The 27,267-nt window shown below is 37.3% G+C and overlaps 1 protein-coding gene across 1 annotated transcript; it reads left to right on the forward strand.

The window, feature by feature from the left end:
- The first annotated feature begins 1,229 nt into the window (after window positions 1-1,229).
- LOC136251080 (gamma-aminobutyric acid type B receptor subunit 2-like) lies at window positions 1,230-26,587 on the forward strand. Its single transcript, XM_066043460.1, has 15 exons — window positions 1,230-1,552; window positions 1,681-1,815; window positions 9,061-9,231; window positions 9,765-9,881; window positions 10,619-10,684; window positions 10,771-10,977; window positions 14,009-14,242; window positions 19,954-20,020; window positions 20,066-20,149; window positions 20,704-20,836; window positions 20,888-21,131; window positions 21,191-21,322; window positions 21,373-21,690; window positions 21,741-21,908; window positions 26,364-26,587. The coding sequence occupies exons 1-15, from the start codon at window positions 1,337-1,339 to the stop codon at window positions 26,460-26,462; spliced, it is 2,391 nt and encodes a 796-aa protein (XP_065899532.1). The 5' UTR covers window positions 1,230-1,336; the 3' UTR covers window positions 26,463-26,587.
- The last annotated feature ends 680 nt before the right edge of the window (window positions 26,588-27,267 follow it).

Genomic DNA, 27,267 nt, shown 5'->3' on the forward strand with positions numbered 1-27,267 from the left:
GTTGCCAACTCTGTAACTGTGTTAGGTCTACATCGGCACATATTTTGAATGGCTGCCCCACTGCACTACAACAAGGCAGGTACACCTACCGACACGATCAAGTTTTACTCAGTTTATTATTGGACATCCTGAAGTATAGTAGTGGTGCCAAAGTTTTTGCTGATTTAGATAATTGCAGAGCTTGCAACACTCCCTTGGCTACTATCCCACCATCAATCTTGACCACCTCATATCGACCTGACATTGTAATTTTCAATGTGGAAAGATATGAGATTTGTCTTCTGGAACTTACTTGTCCATTTAATTCTGCCGAGCATCTACAAGCAGCTCGGGAACAGAAGTCTAGTAAGATTGAATATCAACTATTAATATCAGAGTTAGATCGCCTGGGCTATGCTAGTCAATACTTCACTATCAAAATTGGTTGTTTGGGACATTATCTTTCAGAGTCCATCAGAGCCCTACAAGCAGCCATTCAGCAGTCTACAGCAGTTTTGTCAAGCTGTATTGCTCAGCAAGCAATTAGCTCATCCCAAAGAATTTTTTTGGCTCGCGATTGTGACAATTGGAACACATGAATGTTAACCTTGTTTGTGTTTGTGGTTGTGTTTTGTCCTGTCCTGTATCCTTTATTGTATCTTCCTTGCCATGCCTATACTGTGCTTCTTGTACATTAGTGTAGTCGCATGTGGGTGTCCGAGGTGTATTGTAACTGTATGTGTGTTTTGAACATCATGATGATGGTTTTCTCTCTCAGACGTTTATCATCCTTCTCAGAGGTCTCTAGTGGGACAGCATTCAAACAATAAGGCCACTCCAATTTGTTTTTATGTTTCTGGTCATCTGAAGTTTAGTTTTAGATGCGGGCGGGCGGAATTCAGCAACAAAGCAATAATGAAGTGACTGCTCAATTAGAGTATTTTTGTGATTTTCTGACTGTTTTATTAGAGTATATCGATCCGTACTAAGCACTATGCTCATTTCTTGCAGGTTTTCACTGACAAAAGACATATAGTGACACGTAAGCAGTTAGATTTAGTATGTTTGTAGCAGCCCAATATTTGTTTCTGAAATCCAGCTTTTTCAAAAATCTGATGCGGGCATATTCCCCATGTATTTCTGAAATTTCACTTTCTGTAAATAAGGATGCGGGCGGTGGACCAGAAACATAATTACCAATTGGAGTGGCCTAATAAAATTAATAATATTTAAACATTATACGTTTGTTGATGACGAGGTTGATGACGCGTGACCAACATGACCTTTGTAATCTCTCGTTACAATGCCTGACACCGACAGTCTACATCCTGTCGAGGCAGTGACTTATGCTTAGAAAATGGTGTTTACAGCAAGAGCAATTTTGTTCGTCGTTTTGCTGGAAGTAGCCTATGGGAAAGAAACACTTCGTCTTGGAGCGCTAGTATCTAGCGGGCAGGCAGGAACCAGATTTGATTATACAGGATTACTGCCTGCCTTAGAATTAGCATTAGAAACGATTAACAATGACTCATCGCTTCAGTACACATTCAACGTCACAACCAACAATTCAATGGTAATAGAGCCTTCTAGCTGCGTGCAATGTTGTCACTATTAATAGTCTAGCCTCAGGTCGCAAGACTACTTGTGGTCTGGCGTGAGACTAAAAATGTGTGAATTGTGAATTGTTTAATACGTTTGTAGTGTGAAGCAACACCTACCTTACGAAGTTTCATAGACCAAATACTTAATCAGAACCTGATCATGTTGATTGGTGCAGATTGCTCTGTTGCTACTGAACCTGTTGCAGAACTTGCACCCAACTGGAACCTCGTGCAGGTCAGTGATGTACAGTTGTTGTATACTGTATATCTGTGACATATTTGAACATACTGTATGTATTCGCCGTGTGTGAGGTTTAGTATTAATAGGTGCATGTGCAATATCTACTAGCTATGTCAGTTATAAACACTGTCTCAAAAACCCAGTGTTGGCAAAATAATTCCCTAGATTTATGTTGCGAATTATGGTAAGTTGAACAAATGAAAACAGTGTTAACACAGTAAAATCAGAATGGTATGACAAGCTATCCTATGTTGGAGAGTATATTACATTTGGTTTGTTTGTAGTTAGGTGGTTTCTTTCTTGTACTTTTGGTGAGATGTGCACAGATAAAATTAATGGTGTTGTAAAATTGCAACAGATATCTTGGTAGATGTTCTTTCTTTTCACTGCTGCGATTTCTTTTTGCCAACGGTCAGTGTGAGTTAAGGACGAAAATGTCCATAAATTTCTATCTCCTCTTCTGTACTTGAAATCCAGACACCACATGCACAATTTAATAGCTCTTTAATTGGTGAACAATAATTGTGAGAGCCCCCAAGCACCATTCTGTACTGTTGAACCGCTGTTCAGGCCTAAAGGCACAAACTAATAGCTATTATATCACATACAAGCAACAATTCTACGCGATTGAAACTATGCCAGCATACATTTGTGTAGCTGTTCTATTGCCAAGTATTGAATTGTGCTAGGTGAGTCTTACAGGCCATGCAAAGTTAAATACTTGATATTTGTAAATCCTAAATCCTTCCACAAAATGACTATATACACCAAATACTGAAGTCATATAGCTACATATACTTTGCATACCACATGCACATTTAAAGTGATTCAGTTTGCAAATGTGATCACATGTTGATTGCTCAGCGTGCTTTCTATTTCATGTGCATGTACACCATGCATTATTGTAGATTGTTTTCATGCAAGCACACCAGCTATATAGCTACATATACTTTGATGTGATTTCATACTGTTGCTAAACCACATATGCATTTGAAACAATTCAGTTTGCAAGTATGATCACATACTTATCTCATGATTGGGCAATTGGAAACAGTGGAAATGGAAACTAGTGGAAATGGAAAACGGAAATGGTCAAATTGTTATATAAATGTACCCTAGAGTAAAACCCTTGTTTAGTGGCCACCTCTTAAAAGACCACCTTTCTCATAAAGACCACCTCCGTACAATGACCACATTATAATTAGATCTCAAAGCATACTGACCACTTCATGCTCACCTTTTATAAAGATCACCTCTTTACAAAGACCACCTCTTCACATTGCAATAATAGCTATCCAAACATCCTATGTCAGACCACTTATCAAAACAGCTAAAAAGACTAGGCTCTTCGTTGATCCATTTCTTGGCCGCCACCTTTGATTTCACAACTTTTTTCATCCAGGCTTTTTAAGGCCGCACAATTTTTTCACAGCTTGGCTGTTTTTGTGTGGATTATCTATACTGGTACAAACTAAGCGATGATGATGGTACGTATATAACTTGAGTGAAGGGTGGACAAAAAGATGACATTGATATGAGTCACGAAATACATGTTTAAAACTTACCAAATAATTACCATGCAATGAGGTGTCTTTATCAAAGGTGACCACAAAGTGGTCCTTGGCCATCTTTGAGATCTAATTACAATGTGGTCTTTGTACAGAGGTGGTCTTTATAAGAAGGTGATCTTTAAGAGGTGGCCACTAAACAAGGGTTTTACTCTAGGGTACATTTATATTATGACCATTTCCGTTTTCCATTTCCACTTTCTGTTTCCGGTTTCCATTTCCACTGTTTCCAATTGCCCCTCATGATCATGTTGATTGCTCAGCATGAAATTTTTGTGTACATGCATGCACTTTTATACATGCCTTTTTATGAATGGTGGGAGAGCAGCTGCACTTCACAGGTGTGTTTATTTACTATTGCAATTACCAATGCTCACAATTATGTTGCTATAAACCCAGTATAGTCAAAGACTGAGCATATAAATACTCAGTTTCCATGGTTACATTCATTGAGTATGAGCCTAAATTAGCCTCACACTAGCAAGAAGGTGGTACGTAGTTCATCAATTACAATAAATTACATGGAAAACTTGCAAGTTAAATAAGATTGTGAAAACGATAATATGTATAATCACCATGTTGAGAAAGCTTGAATCTTGCTGCATGTTTTATACGTATGTAGCAGTTGCATAGCTCGGCATACAAATTGTAAGTTTGCATGCACCCAACTAGCATCCAGTATGTAAAATCATTGCCTCATGATGCTTTCAGCATCTGTCTAGTAGCTACATTAGGTCTGGCTGATATTGGGTGTACCATCAAAACAACATAGCACATTCCAGTTGAGTGAATGGCATGCACATATGAATGTCATATGCAGTTGGTAGGATTTGTACAAACACTTTAAAATGTATAGTAGTTCCATCAAAATTGTGTTCTGTCTCTGGACATACTATGGTTTCAAAGGCTCTCAAATTTTAATCAAGAGTTCATAATATTTGTATTATGAACTCTTGATTTAATGATCTTGAAAGAACAGCATTTAATACCAACACGAAAACAGTTCTCACAAAAACAATTCTCAGTATGTTTTCAGCTGTCTTCTTCTTGGCTAGCTGTCAATGTCATCAAGGTCACAGCAAACCTTCTTATAGATCCTCAACAGCAGATTATTTTTAGGCAGCATGATCTAGTGTTGTAGCAGTTCAAATCCTGGGGTTGGAGGGATTTTTTTCCTTACTTTGGCCCCTTTTCTGTTACACCTTATCAGTCACTAAGTCAAGTCATTAGGTCTAAGTCCTTGAAATTAGGTTAGGTAATCCTAAGGCTGCAGCACATGTTGCTGTTAGACCTTCAGTGCTGGTCACTGTAAAGTGCTAATAATAAAAATAATAAATAAAAGCACTGTCCTATTTATATCATCACAATAGGCAACCTTACAATTAAGGTGAAACAGGCAAGTCACTGTTTATTATTTCTAGAATCACTGTTATTATTTTACAGGGTCACTGATTATTATTATTAAAGTAAACCATAACATTGTCTCCATGTTACGGTGTGAACTACAAATGCACTGTAGTGAAAAAATTATCTAAAGATAATTGTAAGCCAGTAACAATGGATGTGTATGTCAAAGTGAAGTGAAGTAGCTATATTGTCCACATTAGTAGGCTGTATCTGATTGATTGATTGATTGATTGATTGATTGATTATTACCTCTAAACAGTTGGACAAAGCCACTCTTCTCTGCCAGAGGGGCACACATACGTACAACAACATAAAGTACGACAAACATACATAGAGATACTACAAAGAAAATAAACACAGCAACAGTTAGCAGTTAACTACAACACATAATTATTACAAACCAAACTAAAAATTTTAATTTTAGTAAATCAATTTTTTCCAAGATGCTGTAACATTTACTTCTTAAAGCCATAATAACTATTTACTACATAAAGATAAAAAAGACGGTAAATTGCTCCACCTGTAGGCCCCTTTTGAACAAAAAAAATTCTGTGTAAATGAAAGTCTAAGTCGACATGGGACAGCAAAATGAAGGGCGGTTCTGGTGTCACAGTGTGATTGTCTGCCAAATTGAATTGGTGGACTCAATAATATAGTATTTTCTGTGTCACTATGATAATGATGGTATAACATAAGCAAACAGTGGCATTGGATCAGTGATTGGACAAAAAACCACCCAAGGCTCCTCCACAGAGGACTAACATTCCTCAGTCCATAAACAATCCTAACAGCATGATTAATCATCCTCTCCAATCTGGGCTGTAGATCATGACTCAAAGATGGCCCACAAACAGACACTGTATAGTGTAGGTGAGATAGTACAAGAGGCTGTATAAGAAGTTTCAGAATAGCCACAGGTAGATTCTTCTGATAGCAACCAATTAGGTATAAATAATATGCTATTTTTTGCAAAGAGTTGAAATATGAGAAGTCCACCGAAGGTCATTGTCAATTACAACACAACACTATATGCCTTAATTTTTAATTATATTGATTAAGAGGTTTTTGGATTATCATACAGTACAGTACTACAAAGGAGTAGGCGTTGGCCCATGAAATAACATCACCCAAAACCCGCCTCAATTTTCCCAGACGATGATAAGGCAGTTAAAACTAAACCCAAACAAGCTTTCAGATCGACCTGAAACGCTTTCAACAAGTTGCTATGGAATTTTTTTTTTAATTATTAAACGAAATTTTCTACTGACTGACTGAGTAACTGACTGACTGATGCCTTCAGACAAGCGTAACTCGATATCTGCTAAGGCTACGGGCTTGATTTTTTCACTGTTCAATGTCATTTCAGCCCGAGAGGTGCCTTTTAGCATACCGCAGTACGTACAATTAATTCTTCATGGACTTACCAGTGTCCTCCTTTGTGTCCCATTCATCTTTGCTGACAGCAAAAAGTGTCGATTTGGCAGTAGCACGTGATGGCTTCCCTTTGAAAAGGAAATCGTCCATATTTTTCATAGTGGCTATTTTGATTGCAGCGGTGCTTTTTGAACAGTTCTTGATTCGTACTGCTGTGTAACTGGTTGAACATAGCCGACAACGAAGCGTAATGGATACTCCACTTTTCAGATGATAATTGATATAACTGGGGCACGAAGAGCCATTTCTTTCTTTCGGTATGCGTGGATTGCAGAGATGCTTTTCGAACAGTTCTTGATTTGTAGTGCTGTGTAATAGGTTGAACATAGCTGACAATGAAGCGTAATAAATACTTCACTTTTCAGACAATAATTGATAGTGCGGCACCATTTCAAATGTGGCCGGTATGCGTTAGTTCACCAATCATGATAATTATTACAAAAAAAGTTAACAAACAAGTACACACAAAAAAAAAACTTGATTAGGGACCATAGCACATCAATAAAAAGTACTGAAACAAGCTGGAGTATTGCATGATAGTAAAACAATAAAATGTGTTATATCCCTACTGTACATTTTTATTATGGCATCTTGAGCACAGTAGTGATATAACATTTCTTATTGGTTTACTGTGATTTGATATCATGCACTACTCCAGCTTGTTTCAGTACTTTTATCGATGTGCTATGGCCCCTATTCTAGTTGAAAATTCTAAGTGTACTTGTTAAATTATTATAAGATGTATCATTGTGCAATTCTAAGAATTATATCAGATTGAGGAGTAGATTACATATATGTACAGATGTGTAAGCATGCATGGGTATATTGTATTACGGGGATTAAGTATAGTGCTACAGGTATTTTCTTTCAATCAAATATTTTATTTATTTATTTCCATTAATGTACAAACTCAGACACGAGTATTGTTGTACATGTGTATGATAAGTATAATTAGTATAATTAGTGTAGATTATAAAGTCTCTTTGAAAGTGTGTAAATCTGGTGAACTTATCAGGTACTGGGGTAAAGTATATAATTTGACCACTTGTGGAAAAAAAGGAGTAGGCGTATGCATTCCCTCTACAGGGTAGCTGTTGAAGTTTCTCAGTATGTCCTCTCAGCTGTAACGTCGATGGTAACAGAATTGTATCAGTAGGTACATCTACCAAGTTGCTCATAATTTTATACATCATAAGAGTTCTCAATGTGTTGCGTCTGCTTTGTGACCACATTTTGGAGAATCATTGATGTTTGCACATGAATAGTAAACCTAACAATACAGGTTTGACTTTATCATAAATGCAGTAGGGACATATCCTTGGGAGGAAGGCTTCCATGAAATCCCTCTTGGTAGAGGAGCCATGACCACTATTTTACTGAATTTGGTCAAGTTTATCACTACTAACTGCATAACTACTGGTGTTCAAACCACTCAAATTACCTGCATTTGTTACAAAACCATCCCAAAACTAGTTCAGTTCTCTACTTCATTCTCAAGCACCTTCAAGCATACTAAGTACCTCTAAAAGTAGTTATTGATCTTCAACTAATTAGAAGGAATACGTACATATAGAAAACTTCTACAGCTGTCCAAGAATATCCATGCCTTACATCTTGCGTGTTCTAGATGGCCAGTAACTATAAAACATTCCCAGTGCATGGCTATGCAACACATAGTGTTAGCAACATTAGCAATAAAAAACATAATTGTAGTCTGTGTGCAATTATAGTTCTGACCCACATAAACACTGGTCCTATAAAAGGAAAACAATAGGTACTTAAATTGTCAAACTGTTGGTGTAGTGTAGATAGCCTTTTAAGCATCAGGAAATTTTCAGAAAGGAGCAAGTTGGTTTAACTAACTTGCCATAATGTTTTTTTTTCTTGCATTGTTATTCCTTATATTTCTTAGCACCAGTCTAAATAACTAGGAAGGTAAGTGTTATAGGATGTGCTGTAGTTGCCTAACAAAGTAGATCATGGTTTACTGCTAGGTGGACGTCTGTTATATATATATATATACTCACCCACAATAATGTATATCTCTTACTTGAAGACTGCTTATAGTATCGAGCAAGACACACGGTAGTATGTAATGCCACCAAGAAATACAGTGTGCTGCTACGATGTATTTGAATTGACAGAAAACACTAAAAAACAAAGTTGTCTATAGGTTTTGATTCAGGGCCCTTCATACCTAACTCCCAAACCCTTCACCACTGAACCACTGTTGTCAGCAGTTGAGTTGCTTAATTTCATTATAAATGAAAATCAGTTAATTTATGATTTCATACTGTAGATCTACCAATGGAAAATCTAGATTGTTCTAGAACATTCTGTGTGTTTTCTATTAAAACTCTGAAAATTGTGCACTCTACAAGAATATTTAAAAAGTAAATTACAAATAGTGAAATGTAATCAGCAATACAACACTATTGTAACTTTAATAATCATCTTTGTGTCTGCAGATACAAGAATAATTTTGGTAAAAACATGCCCAAAAGCCAGTTTATGACTGACTTTGGAGTATTTAAAGTACAACAAGTAGTGGAATTCATGCAAAACAACTGAGGTGTAAAATGGATGTAGCCTTCAAAAGCCTGGGTGAAAAAGTTGTGAATTTAAAAATGGTGGCCAACAAATATGTTAATGTCAATCAATTTTATTAATGGGTGTATGCCTTATTAAAAGTGCCGTCATTGCAGTTATGCATTTTCTTGGATGCCATCTTTGACGATTTTTCACCCACATTTTTGAATGCTGCCCCCTTTTAACAGTTCAGCTGTTTTTGCTTGGTTGTTAGATAATTTTAGATTGGCATCTTTCGTAGATATCACCAGCATCTACCTCACCTCGTCTTTCTAATAAGAAGTTATTTCCACTATTCCTAAGAACAGTGTCAAGTGATGCAGAAGTTGCTGTAGGAATAACAGCAGCCATGAAGAGATTCGGTTGGTCCAGAGTTACTTTAATAACACAATCGGAGAATATCTTTACTTTTGTAAGTCTTGTACAAGCTAGCCAGTGATGCATGAAATGTAATGAGGAGTGATGCACAAATCATAATTAATAATGTTGTTCTAAAATTCATCATAGAAAGTTACACATACTGGCTTTCCTTGATCACATGCACAACAACATGCAGACACTCCATTTTTAGAAAAGCAAGGGATATATGTACCACAGATTGCAATAGCTAGTACTATAAGATTACAGTTCTGTTTTAGAATACATGCTAATTATTATAGAGATATTTGAGAATAAATGTAACCGAATTTGACAAAACAAGGCTTCCACACACATCCAATTTTCTGACTTTAACCAACTGTAACTTGACTACCCAGTAAGTTATTGATCTAAACTTTTCCAACAATTCTTCCGTAGCATTGTATAATAACAGGTCAAACTTTGAAACTAATGGCATACTCCTACATTGAGGTAAGATGCTTCAATGTCATAAAAGTGGATGTGTGTGGAAGCCTTGTTTTGTCAAATTCGGTCACAAATTGCCTTACTGATACATGTTTGCTCTAGGTTTCTACAAAATTTAAAAGTCATCTTAATCAAGCAAACTTGCAGCTAATAGAAGAGCTTACCTTTAACACGGATGAGGCAGAAAATAATGTAGAGTTGGTTGTAAATGCACTGAAGGTGAGCACTGAATCTTGTATTATTGAAGTGTGCATACAAACCCATGCACGCATAATTGTTTTGATAGCTATTGTCATATGTAACACTTTTATACCTCAGATCAAGGGAGCTACCTGGGCTACATTTCATATGTAGCCTGGATTTGGGCAGCGATTATATAGACATTAAAGCCGAAATCAATTGTGGGGATCAATTAATACTCACTTGATTAGCATGCATGTTTTGGATTTTTGCCATGAAAACCACTCAGATGGAGAGCATTTTGTTATCCTCACTATCCTACAAGTTGAAAAATATTGGGCTAAGGTGAGAACTAGTACCTTAACTTCTTCATCAATTACTTCTCCATGTTTCACGAAGTCACTACTATGCACAAAGTAACCACTCACAAGCAAGCTTTCCTATCTAGGCCTTTAGTAATTATTCCATACATGATTCAAAAGCACTTAATAAAACATTAAAAATTCTCCGTGATATCTCTAGGATTTGTCCGTTCATCATAACCAGACCATACTAGCTGCTGACCCATAATCAAAAGTTTTAGGAATGCATACGTCAGTATATATAATATATGCAGTTGTTGCACTCATATCGGCATGGTTGATTGATCGCCCTGTGCAGGCTATCAGCCTGATGCAGATGGGAAGTGTTACATATATAGCTTTAACATGGGACATTCGGGCTTTTGCCTGTATGCCCTCAGCCCTCGTACAATTACAGTATATGCATTTTTATAGAACTCTCCAGCACGGATCATATTTTTAAACATGTATCAAGAATACGCAATAAGACTGATGTGTGAGGTACGTACACATACACTTTGATGTATTTCATACATTATTGTAATGTAGTATTGTTGATGCGTGTTAGTTGTACTATTCATATATAGGCACTCGAAAATAATATGGCTCATCCAGAATATGCATGGATGTTTTTCAACTGGTACAATGACAACTGGTGGACTGATGTTAGTTGCACAAAGAATGATCCTGCAACTGAAACTGCTATAGAAAATATCTTGCTGACTTCACTGCTCTTTGATCACTTCCCCAGAATTGATGAAGAGTATAAGGATGAGTTGAATGTAGGGAATATAGTAAGTTGTGTTTCACTTCTTGTTAGTATACATTGTGCAGATTTGATCTCTAGTAATTGAAAAAGGGTGATTATTGCTACCTATTGTTTTAAGTGGGCTAAAACACATATTCCACTTATGTGCCCAGTTTTCTAGAGTAAGCAAGTCTCTTTGGAGTAATCACAATCATCTTTAGAATCAATAGATCTGTAGATTGACAGATCATCTGCATACAATCTTATGGGGGAAGTGTGATGTCATTAAAAAAACATAAAACTGAATAAAAGCCTTGCTCAGTGACAACCTTCAAATCAGGTTACATCATTAATTAGTATGGTTACTTCTAGTTGGTCCCAAACAATAAGGTGCGCTGCATAACCTTATCAATGAGGGCCATCATACAATACAATAGTACTGTTAGGGACATCAAAGGTGTAGGGCGATCCATGATATAATATAACCCAAAAACCTGCCATGATTTTCCTCACAATGACATTACAGTATTGGTTGGGTAAAACCAAGCCCAAAAGTGTATTCAGATCGATCCAAAACGTTTCCGGCAAGTTGCTACAGAATTTTAAAATTATTTATTCAACAGAATTTTCTACTGCCTGCCTGCCTGCCTGCCTGCCTGCCTGCCTGCCTGCCTGCCTGCCTGCCTGCCTGCCTGCCTGCCTGCCTGCCTGCCTGCCTGCCTGCCTGCCTGCCTGCCTGCCTGCCTGCCTGCCTGCCTGCCTGCCTGCCTGCCTGCCTGCCTGCCTGCCTGCCTGCCTGCCTGCCTGCCTGCCTGCCTGCCTGCCTGCCTGCCTGCCTGCCTGCCTGCCTGCCTGCCTGCCTGCCTGCCTGCCTGCCTGCCTGCCTGCCTGCCTGCCTGCCTGCCTGCCTGCCTGCCTTGCCTGCCTGCCTGATGCCTTCAGTCAAGCGTAGCAGAAAACTGGCTACAGCTACAGCCCTAATTCTTTTGCAGAAACGTTTCTAGTTCGCTTAAGGAAAAACCTTTGTTATATTTATAAACATACAATGCTTGCGCTATTGTCTTACCTTTTATCCTTCTTTACCATGTACATCAGTCAAGGTTCTACCGCTGAGTGTAATAGACTACAGTACGGCTTCCATCTACCAGTATATATTGCATCAAACTATTTGAATACACGTGGTTGCCGGTTGCACCAAAAATACAAGCGTACATGACTCCCTGTTGATATCGATCAGAGAGAGCAACTCATGGCAATGTGTAAGTCAATACGTAAATATAGTTTATTTAGTAACAATGCTAAACCGAGTCTGGTCATCCAGGTCCTGCTTTACAGATTATTCAAGTCTGACCCCATGTGCTAAATTAAATGTGGACGTGTTACTACACGTCATAGCATAGCACTGCTTCTTTCGTGAGCCACACCCACTTACTTAAATTACTGTCTCTAGACATATGTTAGCCACGCCCATTCATCAGTCTGTAGGTATGCATGAATCCACACCCACTTACGTAAATTACTGTCTATAGACATATGGTAGCCACACCCATTCATCAGTCCGTGGGTATGTATGAATCCATGTCCATTATTGTCTGCAGGCTAATGTAGAGCCATGCCCACTGATCAGTTGCTATTGGATAAGTCATAATCTAATATAATAGTGCTGTGATTAACTCTTTTACTAGTTTTGTGAAAAGCAGGCTATTTAGTGGTCATGAGCTTGCAAAAAAACTTCACAAACAAGTATAAGAAAAAAATATGAATTTTAAGTTAAGAGTAGGGACAGTGTATAGTGCTGCAATAAAAAGTACTGAAACAAGCTGGATCGGAGTAGTACGTAATGTCCAAATACTGTAAAACAATAAGAAGTTAATATCCCTACTGTGCTATACTCAATGCACAGTAGGGATATTCACTTCTTATTGTTTTACAGTATTTGGACATTATAATTATGTACTACTCCAATCCAGCTTGTTTCAGTACTTTTCATTGCAGCACACACTGTCCCTACTCTAATTTAAAATTCCTAATTTTTTCTTATACTTGTAATATTACAAGTACACAGAAAAATTTGGAATTTCCAACTAGAGTAGGGACCATAACACATCGATAAAAAGTACTGAAAAAAACTGGATTAGTGCACGATAGTAAAACAATAAGAAGTGTTATATCCCTACCGTGCATTTCCATTATGGTATCTTGAGCATGGTAGGGATATAACACTTCTTATTGTTTTACTGTGATTTAATGTCATGCACTACTCCAGCTTGTTTCAGTACTTTTTATTGATGTGTTATGGTCCCCACTCTAGTTGAAAATTCCAAATTTTCCTGTGTACTTGTTTGTTACCTTTTTTTGTAAATAATTATTATGACTGGTGAACCCACGCATACCGCATCTGAAATGGTGCCGCGCATCCCAATTATTGTCTGAAAAGTGAAGTATCCATTATGCTTCGTTGTCAGCTATGTTCAACCCGCTACACAGTATTTCGAATCAAGAACTGTTCGAAAAGCACTTCTGTAATCCATGCATACCAAAAGAAATGGTGCCACATGCCCCAGTTAGCGCACCCCAGTTATATCAATTATCATCTGAAAAGTGAAGTATCCATTACACTTCGTTGTCGGCTATGTTCAACCCGTTACACAGCAGTACGAATCAAGAACTGTTTGAAAAGCACCTCTGCTATCAGAATAGCCACTATGAAATATACGGACGATTTCCATTACGAAGGGAAGCCATCATGTGCTATCACCAAATTGACACTTTTCGCTGTCAGCAAAGATGAATAGGACACAAAGAAGGACACTGGTAAGTCCATGAAGAATGCATTGTACGTACTGCGGTGTGTCAAAAGGCACCTGTCAGGCCGAAGTAACGTCAGCAGTAAAGGGGAAATTGAGGCTGTTTTTTGGGTGATATTATTTCATGGGCCATGCCTACTCCTTTGTGGTCCCTACTATACAATACTATCGTACTGTATGATTCATCATTATTTGGGCCATGCACTTGGTTCCTTGCATGACCATATCAATAATCTTTTTCTATTAATGGTTTAAACATCTTTTTTGCAGAGCTGGAACCACTATGTATCATATTATAATGAAGCTGCTGATGATTCGGAGGTTGATATATCATCTCAACTAGAAGACAGTGCATTCATGTTTGATGCTGCATGGGCAGTAGCACTAGCTCTGAACAATACTAACGCAGATTTAGTCAATTTTACTTATGACAGTGAAGACTCTGCTAACATTTCCCAAACTATATATCAGAGAATGCTCAATTTGGAGTTTTTTGGATTAACCGTAAGTTATATTTTATCATACATTGTATGGTACAGCACAAGTTTCATGTGTCCAATTGCTTTATTAAAATGTTTATAGGCTTTCAAACAGTTGTATACATATTTGCCAAATGCATAATGCAATGTAAATGTATTAGATTGCTCTATGCATAGAGCAATCTAATGCATGAAATAAGCAGTCACGTGATCAAATTCAAATCACAGAAAATACAGCCATAATAAAAATCACTTGAAATATGACAACAAGTTTGTATGCATTAGGTTCAGCATCTCGATTACTCCAGCAGTCTAAGACTGACTCTCTCTATGATGTCATCACAGTATAAAACACACTTGCACTGGCCCAGACCATGCCTGAGTGAACAGTTAACAGTTAACACAAATATTTACAAAAGGAATGCACTTCAAGGTTCCTTTTCAGAAATGAAAGCGATTTCATGGGTTTTTCCGCGATTTGAATCTCAATCACGTGAGTGCTTATTTCATGCATTGGATTTCTCTTTACGTTTAGTGGGCAAGATAGCCATATTGTTAGGTATTTATAAGCTTCGTATCCTTGCTGTTGGAGACAGTTACACTGATTTATCAACCATTCTGGCATTTGTTTGCAAAAATCGTGTCGTTTTGGCTGAATTTCAGCATATAGATGGCTCAGCCAGATGGCTAACAAGCTTCAATTATAACAATACTCCGCATGCAGGTACTTTACATAGTACTGGTAATTGCTGACCCACGGCGCAGTTGCTGCTCTGCTTTTCTTTTGCTCCAGAGGAAGAAACATTTTGTTTGTTGCCAAAAAGCCGCACAGATCGTGCTGCCACCAGAAACTGACCAATAAAATCAAGCCGCCAATACTTTGAGTTGATGATAGAATACTTGAACAATGTTGAGAGTGAATATCATGGCATAAGAAGAACCCTACGGACTGCTGCAATGAAAAATCACGTGATTTTACGACATTTTTATCGTTTCTACCAGAAGAAAGTGACAAACATGGCTGCTACAATGGTGTTATTCAAGTTACACTTAGCCTACACATGACAATAGTTAGGTAGTTGATTGGAGGATATCAATTTTTCACGTTGTGGACCCTAGCAGTGGTTCAGTCATTAGGGGTGCAGATGTTAGGTATGGAGGTCCCTGGTTCGAAGTCTGGTAACTTTTTTTTCGACATTTTTAGTACACCTTTTTTACCCTGTGGTGACTGCTCTATTAGAGTATCTCGATCCCACAATTTTACATTTGTTTGGTTTTTGCTTTATAACTTTGTTGCTGTGATTCTATTACTATTCAAACTATTAAAAGGTACTGCTACAATCATCAGCCTATCTGCATGACAATTTTCAAGTTATTCCTATACTCGGTTTACCTTGTAGCCGTGACAAAAGTTTGATCTTTTTTTACATGAATAAACGCTCATAACTCCTTTGATATTCCTCAGATTCACAGCAAACATGATATTATGTGAATCCACCATTACACACTCTCCGTTTGTGCTAAAGATCAAGGCAATCAACTTACACATTTGCATTTTATAGTAATTTTTGCAAAATGTGCGAAAAGAAAAATCGAATCCCCGTAGCCCCCCCCCCCCCCCCCCTCCTATGAAATCGAAGAAATCGCTGAAATCACTTGAGAAACCATGAAAAAAATGAAGAAATTAAAACAAAACTTTGAACGTCCATATCTCGCAAATGGCTGCTGCAACTTTGATTTACTGCTAATTTAATCAAATTTGCTGTGTGGTGTGCCCTACCTGGTGGACAGCTGTAATGCAAAAATAGTGTGTTTTGGAGAAAGAGCATGGAGCTATGCATGTGTGAAAAAGCTGTTTTCTTTCTTCCTGTTAGTATACTCACGGTGTGGTGCACCAGCTTTCTTGGCCACACAACACACTACCGTGTGTCTTGACATGCCAAATTTCATGTGTTTTATACTGGATTTTGTAAAATGTGCGAAATGACAAAGAAAAATTAGGACCTTGCAAAAATGAAAAAAATAAGCCTACCTTTAAGGGGCTTGTATTTCACAAATACATAAAGTCGATTTTGCTTAAAATTAAATATGTGGAGCATCAAATGTGATGGAAAGCTATCATGTGCTTTTGAGAAGGGACCATGGAGTTGTGCATACATACGTGAATAATATGTTCCTTTTTCCCTATCAATACAAGTACAAGGAATTTGTTCAATCTAGTGAAACAAGGAAGGTTACCTACTAGAGTTGCAATGATATGGTATTTGGGTGTATCAATCTATTGTCTCCACTGTATCATGATACAACAATATATCACATGTGTAATGGACTGGGGTGCCCTGTTATAGCACAAGGGCTGGAACCCTAGACTATACAGTTCTTCTTTTATACTATATCACGCATGTGTACAAGTATACACACTATGTGCAATTAATCTACAGTTCTGTTACATCACTCCTTTCCTATAGAAGGCTGGACCTCCAAGCTTGACTATTTCATACATAGTAACACATGCATGCATGCATGTATCATCACTCTTCTTCTAAGCTCCACTTGACAAGTTCACAATCATTTTCTAGATTCTTCATCCCACCAATAAATGATAGTACTTCCAGTCCTTGCTCACACTATGCAGTTCACAATCCTTCTCTTAACATTATAGACTAAATGAGTACTAGCGGGCACCAGAGACTAAACGCTTGACAGCAGAACCTCTCAACCTCCCTCCCAGACACTAGTCCAACTGCTATCCCTTCACTGTACATGACCACATGGATTACAAGGCTTGGTCTTCTAGTTGCTCTCTCTCTCTGTGTCTCTGTCTGTCTGTCTGTTTGTCTCTCTCTCTGTCTCCCTCTGTCTATCTGTCTCTCTCTGTCTCTCTCTGTGCTCAACTCCTGCTTTTCCTGTGATCCAACAAGACCCAACTGTCGTTCTTCCCAGTTGTAATAGGTTTTGGTCCAACATCCAGTCTCTATGCCAGAGGGAATCTTGCTTCAGAACTCTCAGATATGGCACTTGTCCGGTTTCTTCACCCAGAGAGATATGTATTTGGATGCCTTCAGTGACTGTCCTCAAAAGTTATTGGTGTCAAATGTCCAAGAAATGTCTCACTCCAATGACTGAACTCCTATCTGTCATGGCAACAAAAACTTCTACTGCGGTGAGACCTCCACTGTAACGGGCTGGGGTGCCCCATTATAGTGCAAGGGCATTGTCTAACGCCTCCCCTTCCTCCATTTTAGTGAATTCCGCTTGAAACTTTGTAGGATCATAGTTTGACTCATTCAGTATCCCAGTGATCGTTACTAGTAGGTAACTCCCCACAGCTGAAGCTGGCAGTTCCAATCCTTTAGTAAGCTGTTGCATGTGACACAGTTTTAATCTATTAGATGTGAGGGAAAAGGTAGTTGTAGTACTAGTAATACAGGTAGAGCAGGCAGCACTGGTCATAGTTTTCTCCAGCTCCATCCTTCTTGAAGCTCTTCCCCTTATTTTCTACCTCTTCAAAACCAGTTAAGCATTACTCTAGTCCCTAGTTTGTTTTAGTCTTTAAAAACTAAAAGTACAGTCTGATCTTTTGGTGTCCAGGCTGCTGCTCTATCTCAGTAGGACCTCCATGGTACCACCCCAGTCAATCCATACATCAATTCTGCCTAGCAAACAGAACGTTAATGCTCTTGGCAATATAGTGACAACAACTTTCATTGACTGAACTTAAAAGACTCTCTCTCTCTATATATATATATATATGCATATTACAATTCATGTCTATTTATAGTCTAATTACAATGTGACCTAAATTGCTGATTGTTTATTGTTTCACACCTAATGGGGTCATTGACTCATGCCACTATATCACATCACTTCCTCCCTTGGTTAAGCTTGTCCCAAGTGTCTTCTTGTATATGGTCAGCATGCTAATCATTCCGGTTACAACTATGGACATTTCCGTTGTTGAGATTGTCTACTCTTCTGTTGATGATCTTGAACTGATGTGGTGACATCGCCATAATCACTTGACTGGATAATCTGCACTGGCACTGTTGCTGAATAATTGGCAGGTAAATGTACAGCTTTAACTAACTTTACATAAGAAATCTTACTGTCATAAGACCCCTCCTGAGTATCTGGCTCCTTGGTACCTGTACACAGACTTTTTTCTACAACTGACTAAGTGTCCAATTTTCCTGACCATTGGTGTTTCTCCTTGGTAATGTTTAATTGAAGGGGTCAGTGGAAAAAGGGGACATTCGCCATTTTAGATTTTTCTATTCTCATAAATTGGAATGGCTTGTTTTAGCCATGTGAATAATTTTGTCACTAATTAAACAACTGAATTTAAAATTAAAAGTTCACAGCAGTCTCAAAATAGTTTTTAGCAAATATTACCAGAATTCAACCATGTCCCAAAATTCTGCTTAATGCCCACCACATGGTCATCTAAATTTTCAAATGGCACTTGTCCCCTTTTGCCACTGACCCCTTCAATTTGTCCTTCTTCCAGTAGCTTTGGCTTCAGCTTCAGATATAGTTGTTGCACAAAAGGGAATAACTTAAGCTTCAACAGACTTCATATCTTCTAGCTTAGTATAAGGTAAACTGGATATTGCTGCAGCAGCACACCTTGGAATAGCTTTCACACTAGGGTGATAGTTAGCTATGCTTAACTGATGACATACAGTTTCAGATAAAAGTATAATTGGTCAAGTGTCACTAGTTTAACATACACAGTAGCATGCAACTCTTTCTCACCAAAACTGAATGTTATGTCCATCTGTCCATCCGATGTCTGGTCATAGGTACATACATGCATGCTTTGTGGTCCAGTGGCTTAAGCTGACTAACTTCCAATCTAGCTTTTTTATCAATATAGTAGAATAAATCCTGAATGATGGTTATGTCTGAATTTTTTTGGAAATAATGAAACCCTTTTTTCTTTTCCAAAATGCTAAAAAAAATGTGTATGATTTCCGTTACAAACGTAGAGAAGCATCTAGAGCTATCGACACCGTGCAGATATAAATTGGAGGACACAGGTAAGTCCAAGATGCATGTATTTTACGTACTGCAACATGCCAAAAAGAACTTATTGGGTTGAAATGACGTTGAACAGTGAAAAAATCAAACCCATAGCCTTATAGCCACTATCACGTTACTCTTGTCTGAAGTCATTAGTTAGTTAGTTAGTTAGATAGTTAGTAAGTAAGTAAGTAAGTAAGCAACCTATTGGAGGCATTTTAGGTTATACTGAAGGCACGTTTAGGCTTGGTTATACCTAACCAATACTATAAAATACTTTACATGTTATGGAAAGTATAAAATAAACTTTTCTGTTGGATCTTGTCCATACAAAATTACTTTGTAAACTAATAATCCTAATGATTCCTAAAATTGTGATGTTTAAAAATAATTGTCACCTAGTACAATCCAAGAATAATAAACATTGTATTCAGTTATCCGAACCCCTTGGGACCATGGGTGGTCCATAAGTATGAAAACTTCATATCTCTGAAACTGTGTATATACCTTTAATGGCATAAAGAAATTATATCTGTATTGTCAACTACCGTAATAGAACAGTCATTTCCGTGGTTCAGTTAACCAAGAATCCAGATAAGTGGGGCCCAGTTAACTGAGGTTCTACTTTATGTATAATAAAAATTCTGCTAACTATATGTATATGATATTGTTATAGGGTAATGTTTCATTTAATTGTATATGATATTGTTATAGGGTAATGTCTCATTTAATGATGATGGAGATAGACCTGGAAGAGTGCGTGTGCTCCAGTACAGACAAGGTCAGGTTTACAATTACTAAACAAATTACTTAGACTCTATCACAGTTAATAACATTTTGACTAAAGTTCCGATTGGAAGAGTGGAAAATGGCTTATTAATCATTGAAAATGACAGTACAATATTTCCAGGTGTGTACACTGTGTAGTCATGTATTTAACTCTTTACAGATGTACAGAAAAGAGATTCAATAATACATATTACACTCTATATTGTGTGTAGGGGACACAATGAAAACATGAAATGTGCTGGAAAACAGACTTGCAAATGGACTGGGAGAAATTTTTGAAAAATTGGCTTATCATTATATTTTGAGTATGTTTGTGATTACATTCATAGGCTCGTTCATTATGTTTCACTGTTAAATCCATGTTTTAGCAATCCTTTGCAAATCCGTTTTTTGTCCATTCTGTGTTTTAGTCATGTTCCATGTATATGTAGGTCATAAAAAGCATATAGATCACCACTTTACATAAACCATATCTTTATCAATAATTACCTGACTGATTTATGAATACCTATACCACAATTTCTTAGGTTATAAATTCTTATGTTTAAGGTACAATTTTTTTATTTAAATTAATAAGTGTTTCCTGTTCATTTACATAAATAATCCCATGGTACACTTGTTACCTAAAATAATTTTGGTAATTGTCATTTTAGCTTTCTTTATCTTGCCTATTAGGTGGTGCTGCAGAAGACGAGGAGTACAGCCGTATTTATGTGTCATTGTTTGTCATCTACACTGTGTTGTCCATATTTGGAGTAATCTTTGCTGTTATTTGTTTGGTTTTCAACCTGTGGTTTAGAAAACAAAGGTATGTTATTAGAATCATGTACTATTAGGTTGAATGTGTGAAATAATTTAGGCTGGTGAAACTAAGTAGTCCATATGTCAATGTGATGATTATAGCTGGAGCAGTTATATTTTACATAACAGTGATTTTGTTTGGAGTGGATGAAAATGTGGCATCATCTCCAACAATAGATCATCTGTGTCAGACAAGAATTTGGTTGGTAGCAATCGGATTTAGTTTATTATATGGTACAATATTTGCCAAGACATGGAGGATATACTATATCTTTAATTATTCTACACCAAGGTCTAAACTGGTCAGTGCTTGTATGATGACTGCATGGTATGACTAGTATTGTACTTGTTTATATTATAGAGTATGAAAGACATTTACTTGTTTGCAATTGTTGGAGTGCTAGTTCTGATAGATATTGTAATACTGATCCCACCAACAGCAGTGTCTAGTGCCATCTTGAGAAGGGAACAAGAAGAAGTTGAAGGAGAAGATGTTAGTGCTTTAGTAGTAATGTTTATTAAATTGACAGTACTATTTTGTAGGCTGGTGATCTGCCTAAAATAATTGGAGTTTGTAGATCTGAAAACTCACTGCCTTGGTTAGTAGTCGTGTTTGCTTATAAAGGATTAGTGCTGCTAGCTGGACTGTTTCTGGCCTTTGAGACACGTAAAATAAAAATCAAGTCTTTAAATGAATCTCGGTTTGTGGCAATGTCAGTTTACGGAGTGGTGGTTGCTTCAATAACTCTCACTCCAATTGGATTTTTTCTAGAAGAATTTCCAAATGTACAATATGGCATACTGGGAATAATGATGCTTCTTATCATGACTTTAATATTGGGCTTGGTTTTTGTTTCAAAGGTAAGTAGCAAGATGTATATTACATTTATAAATGACTACACATACTGTAGATGTACAGGGTGTATCGTGATCCAGAAGGAGAGCATTGTTTAGATCAACACTCTTACAAGAGTAAGTCTGATGGTAACGCTAATCACCAATTTTCTGAAGAAGACTACAAGAAAAGAATACAAAGCTTGAACTTAGAAATTAAAGGGCTTAATGAACGATTAGAAAAGGTACTGTGTCTACGTGGATCCATTTGTTATCCTCTAGTTATAAAAGCTGCTATCATACAGTACAATAGTACTGTATAGTAGGGACCACGAAGGAGTAGGCGTTTCCCACAAGTATCACCCAAAAAACGGCCTCAATTTTCCCTCAAAACGATGAGGCAGTATTGGTTAGGTAAAGCTAAGCCCAATTAAGCTTTCAGATCGACCTGAAATGCTTTCAACAGGTTGCTATGGAATTTTTTTTAAATATTTATGTAACGGAATTTTCTAGTGACTGACTGACTGACTGAGCAACTGACTGATGCCTTCAGACAAGTGTAACTCGATAACAGCTAAGGCTACGGGCTTGATTTTTTCACTGTTCAACATCGCTTCGGCCCGAGAGGTGCCTTTTGGCATACTGCAGTACATACAATACATTCTTCATGGACTTACCAGTATCCTCCTTTGTGTCCCATTCATCTTTGCTGACAGTGAAAAGTGTCGATTTGGTCCCTTCGTAAAGGAAATCATCTGTATTTTTCATAGTGGCTATTTTGTTAGCAGAGGTGCTTTTCGAACAGTTCTTGATTCGTATTGCTGTGTAACGAGTTGAACATAGTTGACAATGAAGCGTAATGGACACTAGACAATAATTGATATAACTGGGACACATGGCGCCATTTCTTTATTTGGTATGCAGGGATTGCAGAGGTGCTTTTCTAACAGTTCTTGATTCAAAATGCTGTGTAACGGGTTGAACATAGCTGACAATGAAGCATAATGGATACTTCACTTTTCAGACAATAATTGATATAGCGAGGGCGAGTGGCACCATTTCAGATGCAGTATGCGTGGGTTCACCAGTCATAATAATTATTTACAAAAAAAGTATAAAATTGGAATTTTCAACTAGAGTAGGGACCATAACACATCGATAAAAAGTACTGAAACAAGTTGGAATAGTGCACGATATTAAATCACAGTAAAACAATTAGAAGTGTTACATCCCTACTGTACATTTTCGTTAATGTATATTGAGCACAGTAGGAATATAACATTTCTTATTGTTTTACTTGTATATAAATGTCACTCCCACTAAGCAGCCACATTACATCCAGCCTTAAACGTACTTCCATATAGGCATTGAAGTAATTATTTTCAGCAGTGATATACAAATGCTAACCAGCCTAAGAAGTTATCTGCATGTTGCATAGAACTTTTAAGGTATTAAAATTGCTGTATGTAGCACTTGTTGTAGATGCAGCTCATCATTTGGAAGTTTTATTATTCAAGTATAAGGAAAAATTAAGAATTTTAAGTTTGGTTAAAAACAAGGGAGGTCGCCTACACCCGCATATATACTAGTGGACATTTAATTCCTGATGCAATCTATACTGACTGAATTATGGAATAATTGTCCACTAGTATATCTGCAGGTGTAGGCGACCTCCCTTGTTTACCTGCTTTTTATTATGATCCCTATTAAATTCTTAATTTTTCCTTATACCTGTTTGCTTACCTTTTTGTAGCATCATTATGACTGGTGAACCCATGCATACTGCATCAAAAGTATGTATTTTTGACTGAACGTGTGCCCCAACTATCAATTATTGACTTGAAAATGAAGTCGCCATTGTGCTTTGCTTTCAGCTGTTTCACACAAAGAACAATAGGACAAGCACCTCTGCAAGGAAAATAAAGATGATTCTCATAGGAAAGCCATCAAGCTACCACGAATCAACACCTTGGGCTGTCAACAAAAAGAAATGGGACACAAAGGAGGACAAATGATGCATGCATTGTATGTAATGCGGTATGCCTGTCGGGCTGAAGCAACATTAAACAGTGAAAAATTCAAGCCCGCAGCCTTAGCTGTTATTGAGTTATGTTTATCTGAAGGCATCAGGAAGTTAGTCAGTCAGTAGAAAATTCCATTGAATATATATTTTTTAATTTTGTAGCAATCTATTGGAAGCATTTTGGGCCGTATGAAGGCACTTTTGGGCTTGGCTATACCTCAGTAACCAATGTTAGGATGCTATTGTGAAGCTGATTTTTGAATGATTTTTTTTGTCAGAAAAATTCAAATCTCCATGATCCCTAATATACAATAGTACCATATACAGATAGTAATTTCATTTTTCTATATTATGGTAGATATGTCACTCACTGCATTCCTCTAATAGTAGGATAGCTTAGAATCAAATTTTGAGGAAATGGTTATGAAGTGGATAAAAGCACCAATTTTTTTTTCTGAAGGTTTGTTGAAGCATTTGTACCACTTTTAGAAGGGGTGCCACACCCCCATTATTATTGGTCACTGCTTGTAGCAAAAAATCTAAATATCTAAATACTCTAATAGAGCAGTCAACCACTAACAGATATATTGAAAACATCTCCTTTAATAAGCTGTAGCTAATAATCTATCTGTAAAAACACTTTAAGAACAGTCTAAAATTCTATAACAGGCCTTCAATATTCCTGAGGAGTATATGACCCCAGACCCTAGAATAGAATTCAAATCTGCTATATTCAAACTTCACTGTGTAATTTCAATTTCATTTCCAAAGTTAGCCTATCCCCAACTCTCTGGCTTACTGTATATTAAGAGTACAGAGGTATGGAAAACAACGCTTTCTTTAGCTTCTCTTAAGTTGTCTATTCAGTGTACAGTAAGTCTAATTTTTGACCTGTTTGCCCGTAAACATGCCAATCTCATGGTAGCACAGCATAGTGTAAATATCGTAAGAGTTTACATCTTTGATGTACTTCCAACTAACATTTATATGTTACATAATTACATGATGATCTAGAATCCTATTATGCTGGGGAGTCTAGTCTGTAAACATTTTTTGAGTTTTTAAAAGTATATTCATGTCATGGATAGTGTAGTAATTGATTACAACCTCCTGGAGTTGGTCCACCCTGTTATGATTACACAAAATGCAATTTTACCACCATACAATTTTAGATGACACGATAGAGTATTACATGAATAGACAGTGTACAAGGCAACCCAAGATTCAAAAAGATGCATGTAGTATATCTCGGCAAGCAAGTCTACGTACCTGGCTTTAATGGAGGTACTTGAAATGCAAAGCAGTAAACAGACTGAATTGTCCATGTGGTTACTTCAGAGCTTATGATTCTCCATGCAGACTAGCTTACTAGTGAACAGTGCATCAAGACAATCTATTCTTAAGTGGTGGTAGCTTTGTACATGTAGCGCTTAATAATATGTCACGTAGTAATAATACAGCATCCAGATAATGTACCCAAGAAAGGTTTGCAGACCAATGCAAAGCAAATGCTTGAAAAGCCACACCCATAGTATATAGCCACTTGTAGTTCAAACATTGATATAGACTATTGGTTTGCTTAGGCACTGATGATGAACACATTTTCTAATATTGATGCAATTTTGAAAAAAGCCTATGTTACAGACTCTTTTCTAATATTACAACTTAACTTGCTTTCAAGGGAAAAAGCAAGAATGTGTGTTTGGTGGCAAGTGTAGCTATAGTAGCCCTGTCTAGATTCTAGACAATTTCATGTATCTTTCCAAGCACCTTTTAAAGTTTTCAGCAATGTGAAGATTTAATATTGTCTTTATGGCAAGCTAGATTAAAGATGCAAGGGTAGGTTGTTCAGCAAATGGACTACATTTGCTGAGCAACCTACCCTTGCATCTTTAAACTAGCCTGTCATAAAGACAATACTAAATCTTTCACGTTGGTCAAAACTTTAAAAAGATGCATAAAACTTAATTATGTATGGGTTGAAAAGAAAATGGTCATCAAGTAGTCCCGATATAGTACATTTACAACATATCATACACTTGAATGTGGAATTAGTTTTCCTATTTTAATTAATTTATATTTGGCATTCAATATGTACAAGCTTGTCAAATGAATCAGTAAATTGTACTGTACATGTTTAAGTTAACTTTTGCATGTCTTCTTTATGGGTCTAACATTGACAGTCATTACCAAGCTGCATGGAATGCATGAGCTATAGCTTGAGCTAAAATTTGTGTACTATTAACTATTCCAAATGCCTGTTGATATATTGACCACAGCACAGTTGTGAACATACATCTTAAACATTGGTATTATGTAACTATCACTAACTGGTCTAAGAAGACTATTCAAATTGCACACATGCAAAAGTTAACGCACAGTGCCATTTACTAATTCATTTGACAAGTCTGTACATATTGAATGTAAAATATAAAATAGGAAAACTAGTAAGTGCATTTCACTCCATACTCAAGTGTATGATATACTGTAAATGTACTATACTGTGGCCATTTTGTTTTCAGCCCACACATGATTAGGTTTGGTGGGCACTCCTTCTAATATTGATAAGTACACCATAAAGAACTTGAGTAGCAAAATTGGTGCTTTCTTTATCCACTCTGTAACAATAATTTTGCTAAGCTACCCTACTATAACAGATATATGTCTACTTTTATAGTTCAACTCTGATTCATTTGCAAGTTCAATACGAGTACATGAGATATCCGATGTTTCAAAAGGTGATGATAGTGCTGGAATACAAGATACGCAGCTTTGAAAGAAATTGTATATTATTTAGTTTGCTAACTGAAGTACGTACTATAAGTTTATGTGCTATATGCATTCACTATATCTTTTTGTATGTAGTTTTGTTGTGCAGATGCAAATGTTATGTTACTAGTAGTAGTAGTAGTAGTAGTAGTAGCAGCAGCAGCAGCAGCAGCAGCAGCAGCAGCAGCAGCAGCAGCAGCAGCAGCAGCAGCAGCAGCAGCAGCAGCAGCAGCAGCAGCAGCAGCAGCAGCAGCAGCAGCAGCAGCAGCAGCAGCAGCAGCAGCAGCAGCAGCAGCAGCAGCAGCAGCAGCAGCAGCAGCAGCAGCAGCAGCAGCAGCAGCAGTAGCTGAAACTCAAACCATAGATAATAGAGGGCGTAAACGGGATTGGAAACGGCTCACGTGCACCCAATAGTCTAATACTTTCTACCACTTTCTATCCGTGTAATGCGAAGTTTTCGCGGTTAGTTTCCCTCCTTTTTGGAAAGAGAACTTTGTTGCTACGCTGGTGTAACAGGTTTCGTCTTGTGTCGTATCTCGTGTCGCTCTATTGCTACCGCAGGAACTGTATAGCTGGTATGTTAGATACTTATGTCACAAAACCGCACAGTGTGTGGTTAGTTACGTCGAAAATGTTAACGTAATGTTTATGGCTTCGAGACAAACGTTTTGTGGGGGTAGTGTCGCTCTACTACACACTCTACATAGACGGTAATTAACGCGTTTAACTACTCTCTGAGTGTTATTTTGCATGCTGCATAAAATGCTGCTGTAAATATAGAGGTTTACAAGTTATTCAGTAAGACATCTTAA

This window comes from Dysidea avara, chromosome 3 (assembly GCF_963678975.1).
Source record: "Dysidea avara chromosome 3, odDysAvar1.4, whole genome shotgun sequence".
Classification (NCBI taxonomy): domain Eukaryota; kingdom Metazoa; phylum Porifera; class Demospongiae; order Dictyoceratida; family Dysideidae; genus Dysidea; species Dysidea avara.

Excerpts from the sequence above, each read along its gene's own strand:
- LOC136251080 (XM_066043460.1), top strand. The coding sequence starts at position 1,337 with ATGGTGTTTACAGCAAGAGCAATTTTGTTCGTCGTTTTGCTGGAAGTA. Across the intron at positions 9,882-10,618 it reads TGGTTGTAAATGCACTGAAG|AACTCTCCAGCACGGATCAT; the intron begins GTGAGCACTGAA and ends GCATTTTTATAG. Across the intron at positions 21,691-21,740 it reads GCTTGGTTTTTGTTTCAAAG|ATGTACAGGGTGTATCGTGA; the intron begins GTAAGTAGCAAG and ends CACATACTGTAG.